The sequence below is a fragment of the Peromyscus eremicus genome, chromosome 1 (assembly GCF_949786415.1).
Source record: "Peromyscus eremicus chromosome 1, PerEre_H2_v1, whole genome shotgun sequence".
In the NCBI taxonomy this organism is placed as follows: Eukaryota; Metazoa; Chordata; class Mammalia; order Rodentia; family Cricetidae; genus Peromyscus; species Peromyscus eremicus.
The window spans coordinates 118,102,944-118,111,642 of NC_081416.1; the positions used below are offsets into that span (position 1 = coordinate 118,102,944).

Here is an 8,699-nt window from a genome sequence, read left to right on the forward strand (position 1 = left end):
CTAGGTTGATGTGTGCTGCACTGGGGGACAGAGGTTCCCTGAGATGCCTGCACTCCGTGTTCCTTAAAGCAGTGAAGTGTGCCTCTGTGGTGCAGCTGTGTCCATTCTGCCAACCCAAGCTGGTGAGGTGCCCACTCCTCTGTGGCTGCCCTTTGCAGTTCAAGTGAAACCTCGTTAGCTGTTTCTTCTTCCACCACCCATGGCAACTGGGCTCCGAAGTGCAGCTCTACCTCACTCAGCGTGACGTACTTCATCCTATAACCACTGCCCAGGGGATACAGACTGGAATTGTATTCAACCCCACATGATGCTAACACCAGTGAGCTAGTGTCTGAGACCACAGGACACAGCAGGAAAGGTCATTGGGGAAGTTTCTGTATCCTGGCTAAGATCTGGGTAAGATGGCAAGCCTAAAAGGCAGTGCTTACCACCACAATAGATTCGCTGATTGTTAGGAAGTCCTTCAGTTACCTCTACTTAATCAATCTAGCAGTAGTTGGGAACATAGTGATAAATACATGGGGTCTCTTGCCTTTGTGGGGGTCTTCATTCAAAACGAGGGAAGGTGAAGGATGACAGAATTTCTTGAACTACAGAAAGTAAGGGTAGGTTCAGAACTTGAAGAGAGCTATGTAGTGGGAATCTGGCAGTCACTGTATCTAGGGTAAACATAAAATCTAATAGTTGTTTCGCACTGTATCTAGGGTGACAGTTTCATGTACTAGTGTTTGTTGAAGGTATCTGGACCTTGAAGAAATCATGTAAAGAACAGTGATTGTTTTCTATGATTTAGTTATTTTTCTGAAGGGGTGATCCATCTGTTGCCTATTGGTCACAAGACGATCCACGCATACTTGGAGGTCTGGTATTATTGGGTACTGCAAACAGCACACAATAGGACTAAAGGTTGTGAGGGGTGATGATTTTCTTCAGGTAACATATAGAATGAATCAAAGGGGCTTTTGACACGAGGAACTTCTTGTATCCTAAACACTTTTGTGTACAGCCAATAAATATGCTTCTGAACAGAGGTTAGGGGTTCAGTTCTCAGAAACTTTCTCCCCATTGCCAGAGAGCCTAAATTACATTCCAGGGTGCCTCTCCTTTGACTGGCTGATGCAACACAGAACACCTAACAGAGCTGCTTAAGATCAGGTGGCTGGGGAGGCCTCCAGGGAAGTGACATCAGAAGCCTGTAGTCCCAGCACTTCCAAGGCTGAGGAAAAAGGATTGCCGTTTTAGGGCAGCCTGGGCTAGTAAGACCCTATTTCAGACAACAAAAGACAGCAGTCAATATTATAATGACTGTTATCAACATTTCAGATAGCTAGACTAATAGAAGTGTCAAGTTGGGATGTCCATGTTGTAACTGACAACATAATTGGGAGTACCAATGTTACTGACAAGGTGTTAAAATGAGGCAGAGGTGAAAAATGGCACTGGATTGTTACGGACGTTCTCATTTTTCTACTATAATTTTTTTTAGTGTTAACTCCTAAAACCACCAGGAATTGCCCCACATAGCACTGTATTACTAGAATTTTAAAGGAGGCTTGGGTTCACGCCCCAGAACTGCCATTTATCAGCAGCCATCTTAGGGTCTGTTCAATTGCACAGGGGCTGAATTCCTGGATACACACTCACGGCATCTTTAGGAAAAGCTGGCATCAACTGGGATATCAAATCCAGTTTAGCAGATAGTTGGGGAGACTATGTTAGGGACTCGAAGCCTCTAACCATTAAAAGTTTAACAGCTTTGTTTCAAAACTGCTCTGTTTGTTCCCATTCCCAAATCGTTTTCAGAATCCCGGCAATTCAAAGATGTCCAAGCTTTGGTTGCCGTGAGAGCTGGTAGCATGGCTTAGCAGGTACAGGTTCTTGCTGCCAACCTAAGTTACATTTCCAGGACAGACATGGTGGAAAGAGAAAACCAGTTACTACAAGCTGTCATATGACATTTGCATGTACACTGTGGCACACATACAAAAATCTAATCTTCAAACTTTAAATCCTACCCCAGAGAGCACCAAGCAACAAACTGTTCCGTTTTACTTTATTTCGCATAAGGAAACCGAATGATTAAGCAGTTCAAGAATAGTTAGTGTTGTGATCAAGGAAATGAGGTCAGGAGGCATACTTTCCATTTCCTCCCAACACAATAACACACAAAGAAAGTCATGACACATCACACGTTCATACTTGTTCTCAACAGACACCAAGCAAAAAGGATGAATGAGTATTTAGATCCACAGGGATTCAGTGAGGCTTACTCCAGGAAATCTGACTCTAGTCAAGTAGCTCCTCCACCCACATCCTAGCCTCAATTCTTCTTCCAAAGTGGCCACTCATGCAGAAATGCTGGCAAGTTCAAATCTACTTGCCCAGCTGTGTCAAAGACTCTCCAAAGGCCAGGTCAAGGTTCAAATTCTGTAGAGGAAGTTCCCATTGCTGTCAAAGAACTCGCGCCCCCTCTGTACTACTCTGCTGCTGAAGTTCTGGTCACCTGGCTCCCCGGCCTTCACCTCCTCCAGCTTCTCAACACCTGGCCATCTGTCGTTGTCAGCTCTTCTGGTGGTGTCTTTCTGAAGCTCTCTCTGATGCTCCACGGCTGCAGTGGTGGGCACCAAGCTTTCTTCCAAGCCTTGGACTCTTTTATTCCTCTCTTCCTGTCTCCTCTGTGCACCTGTGCTGTGAGTGTCTGACCCTCCCACTTGCAAAGCTGTGCTGTGAGGCTGACTTTTAGAAGAACCTTTATCCGCTGGCAGCAGCAGTGGGCCAGATGGAGAATGGCCTGCACTGAGCGGCTTCAAGGCGTCTCCAGAAACCACTCGGGGAAAACCAGCTTTTTTCAAGACCTTCTGATCCTGTTTCCGTTTCTGCTCCAAAGTGGGTACAAACTTACTTTTTAAAACCCTTCTGATAACATCGGTGCTGACATCAAAGCCTTCTGCCAACCTGGGTACTGACCAGGACTCTGCAAACTCCTTATGTAAATACCTATGGGGAAAAACAGCAGTTTTTCAAATTGAGAGTAAGTCTCTATGAGAAGAGCTAAAGTGATAATGCTAATGACAAGTAAGTAAAAAGAGAGCTTGGAAAAACTCCAATGCAGTCCTTAGACTGTGCCGATTAATTCTGTACCTGTGTACAAACAGCAACGCCTGGCCACAGGACAGCTCACATCAACCAATAGCTACCAACTGCTATCTACTGATAGAGATGTTGGTTAGGTCCTGATAATGTAGGACTGGCCTTCACTTCCAAGATTATACAGGTTAGTGGTAGATATACTACGGTGATATTTTATTTGTGCTGAAATGTGATTTTACTTGCATGTTAATAAATAAAGTTACTTGGGGGTCAGAGCTAATAGCAAGCCATAGCAGAAGTCTGGCAGTTGTAGCACACATCCTAAATCCCGATCACATGACAGGCAGATCTCTGTGTGTTCAAGGACACCACCAGCATGGAGACACATGCCTTTAATCTCAATACCAACCACAGAAGACCTGGAGGTCTGTATAGACAGGCAGTGACAAGGAGGTCATATGATTGGGTTTACAACAACCAATGAGAAGGCAGAACAGAAAGTCAATAAAATGACAGATACACAGCAAGTAGATCTCTTTCTGAGGGGAAGGACAGCAGCGAAGGGTAAGAAGGCAGTTTTAAGTCTCAGCTCTTGGCTACTGCTCTGACCTCTTGGGCTTTTAACTCTGCATTTGGCTCTGTGTTTCTTATTTAATAAGACCGTTACATCTACAATATACCACAACGTAACAATAATGCAAAATAATAATAATGCAAAAGATGCAGTTAGTGCACCCAGAGGGAGAGCAGGGATAAGCAATTCCACCACTTGGCAGTCTGACCCAGGAATGCCTGAGGAGTCCAAGATAGAGATGATCTAAAAGGATAAGGAAGAATAAGCTGGGAAAAACACAGGGGCAAACAAAGATACTGCCTGTGAAGCAGGCAGCATGGGAAACCTGAAACTCTGCATCAGGAAAACTGACAGCGTACTGTCATCAGCAAGATCATGGGCAGGAAAGGGCAAGAACGGGAGGCTGCCAGGCTTCACTTCATAACCTCTTTTTCTGTTGAAGCTAAAGGACATTTACTGACTACACGCAAGGAGGAGCACACAGGTAGAAAGCTGCAAGGTTGGTTAAAAGCTATTATCAGGGGCTGGAGATATGGCTCAGAGGTTAGAAGCACTGGCTGTTCTTCCAGAGGTCCTGAGTTCAAATCCCTGCAACCACATGGTGGCTCACAACCATCTGTAATGAGATCTGGTGCCCTCTTCTGGCCTGCAGGGATACATGCAGACAGAACACTGTATACGTAATAAATATTTAAAAAAAAAAAAAAAAAAAAAAAAAGCTATTATCCAAAGTGGTAGAAAGGCCAGGAATGGTGGCACTTATCTTTAATCCCAGCACTCAGGAGGCAGAAGCAAGCAGCTCTCTGTGAGTCTGAGGCCAGCAAGGGCTACATAGTCAGACCTTGTCTCCAAAGGAAAAAAAGAGAGAGAGACAAAGTGTAGAGGGCTGAGTACTTACCCAGCATGTTTGAGGCTCTGAATAGGATTCCCAGGACCTTGGGGACGGGGAATAGTACAGTTTCCTGGGTATCCAGGAGAAAGTACAAAGTCTTGACCAGCTCTACAGAATTCTCTTTGTTAATTAATTTGAGTCTTTCTCACAGAAATGGAAAAGGGTATATAGTCAATATAGGGCTACTTAGCAATATTTATCATTAATGCAAATGCCTTATTTCCAGTAGATATGCTGCACACTACATATACAAAGAGAACACTTTTTATTTTTAATTTTTTTGGAGACAGGGTTTCTCTGTATAGCCCTGGCTATCCTTGAACTTGTTCTGTAGACCAGGCGGTCCTGGAACTCACAGAGAACAGCCGCCACCCCACTTCTTCCCTCCACCCCAACTTGGAGAACTCTTTGTAAGGGAAGAATAGAAAGCATTTAAACACCTATCACAGAAGACAGGGAAGATAAACTACGGCCCACTGTGCACCTATAAAGAATTAAGCGGTACTTTTTTTCCAGGACAGGAGGGGAAGGTGGTGGTTCTTGGGACTGACCCAGGGCCTCATGCTTACTAGGTAAATGCTCTGAGCTCCACCTCAGCCCAGGAGCTCACTCCTAAAATGGAAAAAGCAAAAGTACACAGTGTAAAAAGAAAAGATTGGAACAGAATTTATAGTATGCAGCTTGTGATTTAAGAAATTAAAAACTGCCAGATGGTGGTGGCACACATCTTTAGTCCCAGCACTCAGGAGGCAGAGGCAGGTGGATCTCTGAGTTCTAGGCCAGCCTGGTCTACAGAGTGAGTTCCAGAACAGCCAGGATTGTTACACAGAGAAACCCTGTCTCTGGTGGAAAAAAAAACAAAACAAAAAACAAACAAATAAGTAGAAATAATTCTCAATATGCACACCATGTTACAGGTGGAGTAGAGGTAGGGATAACAGCACCCATCTGTAATCCCAGGATTGAAGAGAGGGCAAGGCAGGAGGATCCTGAGTTTCAAGCTAGCCTGAACTACATAGTGAATTTGAAGACTACCTCAAAAAGAAAAGCAAAACCAAACAGATGAAAAAACAAAAACCTGGGCTGGAGAGATGGCTCAGAGGTTAAGAGCACTGGCTCTTCTTCCTGAGGTCCTGAGTTCAATTCCCAGCAACCACATGGTGGCTCACAACCATCAATAATGAGATCTGGTGCCCTCTTCTGGCCTGCAGGTGTACACGCAGGCAGAACATTGTATACATAATAAATAAATCTAAAAAAAAAAAAGAAAAAACAAAAACCTTACAAAAAGCAAAAAAGGGGGATTTTAAGACATAATTCAGTTGGCAAAGGTTTGGTTAGCATACATGAAGCCCCAAATTCAATCCTGAGCACTTTATAAACCAGATGTGGTAGTGGACAGCTGTCATCCCAGAACTCAGGAAGTGTAGGCACAAGAATCAGAAAATAAAAGTCAGCCGGGCGGTGGTGGTGCACACCTTTATTCCCAGCACTCAGGAGGCAGAGGCAGGCAGATTTCTGTGAGTTCCAGGCCAGCCTGGACTACAGAGTGAGTTCCAGGAAAGGCGCAAAGCTACACAGAGACACAGAGAAACCCTGTCTCAAAAAAAAAAAAAAAAAAAAAAAAAAAAAAAAAAAAAAAAAGTCATTCTCAATTACATAACACATTCAAGACCAGCCTGGGCCTTTCTCAAAATATTTGTTTGGTTTTGACTCAGTATGTAGATCACAGGGCTTTCAGAGATCCACCTACCTCTGTCCCACTCCTCAATAGTGGGATTACAGTTGTGCTGTGAAATAATCCTTCTGTACACTGTGTGAATATATGTCATGATTGGTTTAATAAACAAGCTGACTGGCCAATAGCTGAACAGGATAGTTAGGTGGGAGAGCCAAACTGAGAATGAGTAAGGGCAGAGTCAGAGGAGTCATCAGCCAGAAGGAGAACGAGTCAGACACACAAAATCGGATAGAGGTAAAAGCCACGAACCTCAGGGCAGGACACAGATTAATAGAAATGGGTTATGTTGTGAGAGCTAGTTTGTAACAAGCCAGAACTATTGGCTGAGCATTTATAATTTATATTAAGTCTCCAAGTCAGTTATTTGGGAAGCAGCTGCCAGTTATTTTGGAGCAGGTGGACTGGACTGGAAAACTCTGCCTACACAGCTGTATATAGGCCAAACCCAGCTAATAGGATTTAAGAAAAATATTGAGTCATGTGTAGAGGGTGCATGTATGTGTCTTGGTGCACGGAGCTCAGATGACAATCTCTAATGTTGGTCCTCTGACACCTTCTATCCTTTTGAGACAGGGTCTCTCACTGGCCCGCAACTTTACCGTGGAGGCTAGACTAACTGGTCTTCCAGCCCAGGGGTATGCCTTGTCTCTGCTTCCCATTTCACCACTGCTGGAATTACAATTATGAGCATATGCCACCACATCACGCTTTTTCCATGAGTATGGGGAACCAAATTCAGGTCCCCACAACACTTGCTAGACAAGTTACCAACTGATCTCCCCCAGCTCCTAAAAGAGAAAACAGACCTTAATACTTAAAAAAAAAAAAGAAAAAAAATATACTTTTAAGATCCCTTTCAAGAAACAATGGTGGCTCACACATAATGTAATCCCAGCACTTGGGAGGCAGAGGCAGGTGGACTGCCGAGAATTCCAGGCTACCCCGGTCTAATAGTAGTCCTGTCCCAAAAAAAAAAAAAAAAAAAAATCCAGGTGAGTTGGCACATACTTGTAATCTCAATCTCACATATAGCACTCAGGAGGACAAGGAGTTCAAGACTGTCCTTGGCTACAGTGTACTGTAGGCCAGCCTGGGCTGCATGAAACCGTCAAGAAAAGTTCCTTCCAATAATTCTAAGTTACAGTTCTCTTCCAAAAACAATGCACACAACCACAGAAAACTCCATTTCATGATCTCAGGAGAACATCACGTCCTATTCAGATGTTTGGGCCTCTATAAATATTAATATTTTTACAAAACAAAACAAAAAAAAAACCAAAACAACCAATTGTCCGTAATGGTAACATACTAACTAACCCCAAGCTGGGGAAGTGGTTCCGAGGTAATGCCGTTGGCGGACCAAAAGCGAGGTCCTGTGTTGATCCCAGCACCGCAAAACAAACAAACAAACAAACAAACAAACAAACAAACAAAAATCTGGACAGGTTTAGGAAGGTCCTTATGGCGTTTTCTATTAAGGCGACAAAATCAAAACCCTCAAAAAGTAAACCCCATTGGGAAAACAATGTCTTACCGGATCTGCTCAATGGCTTCCCACGTCAATGTTCTGGGTGGAGCACCTGGAGCCTCCATCTGCCTTCGAATTTTCTGGAATCGCATTGCCTTTTTCTGTCGTTTCAGAGCGCTAGGGGAAAGAACCAATGGCAGAAGCCGTGCGTGGAAGCAAGACGGGTGTGTAAAGAGTCTCGGACTAATTCACGGAGAGCCCAGCCCTCTTGTGTGCCCACAAAGGCAGCCCGGCCATGTGTGCCGGGTTTAAAGCACTCTGTACACCGACCGCCCCGGAAACCTCACACCTACAACACCTGACCGTGAGCATGCCGAACTCTTCAAACGGGTGATGACACACGTCACTAGCGAGGGGACCTGGGGTCCCAAGGGAGCTGACCCCTTGCCCCTGCGCCCTCGGGCACGGGTGAGAAGACACCAGAGCCTCTGCGGACGCGGCGGCAGGACGCCCGAGGCTGGGGGGCGGGAGGCCTAGCTGCAGGCTGAGGGCCCGCCAAGGAGCCGGTACCTCTCCACCTCCTGGAGCGCCCGCTCCTCCGGCTCCCAGTCGGAATCGGGGTCCGGCTCGCGGCTCACGGGACCCAGGCCCGCCACGCCCTGGGTCGCGAACCCACAGCGGGCAGCAGCGGCGCGGACACGACGGCCGAACAAGAGGCTCAGGGTGAGCGCCATCGCGACCCGAGACGGTCCTCCGCAGCTCGCAGTCGGAAAGCACCGGAAGCGGGAGGGCGGACCCGGAAGCAGAATGGAGAGCCGGAAGTGGGGCGGGATCATGAGCCTTCAGTTTACCAATAGGCGGAGGCTGCCTTTGCGCTGTCTCGTTACCCACCCTTTCCTGCTTATTTTGTTTTTGCGGTGCTGGGGAGCCAAGC

The 8,699-nt window shown here is 45.7% G+C and overlaps 1 protein-coding gene across 1 annotated transcript; it reads right to left on the reverse strand.

Annotated features, from left to right (window-relative positions):
• Nucleotides 1-2,036: 2,036 nt before the first annotated feature.
• Ngrn (neugrin, neurite outgrowth associated) lies at nucleotides 2,037-8,545 on the reverse strand. Its single transcript, XM_059272527.1, has 3 exons — nucleotides 8,336-8,545; nucleotides 7,832-7,942; nucleotides 2,037-2,997 (listed from the first exon to the last, which is right to left on the reverse strand). Exons 1-3 carry the CDS (start codon nucleotides 8,497-8,499, stop codon nucleotides 2,421-2,423), a joined length of 852 nt encoding a protein of 283 aa, XP_059128510.1. The 5' UTR covers nucleotides 8,500-8,545; the 3' UTR covers nucleotides 2,037-2,420.
• Nucleotides 8,546-8,699: the final 154 nt, after the last annotated feature.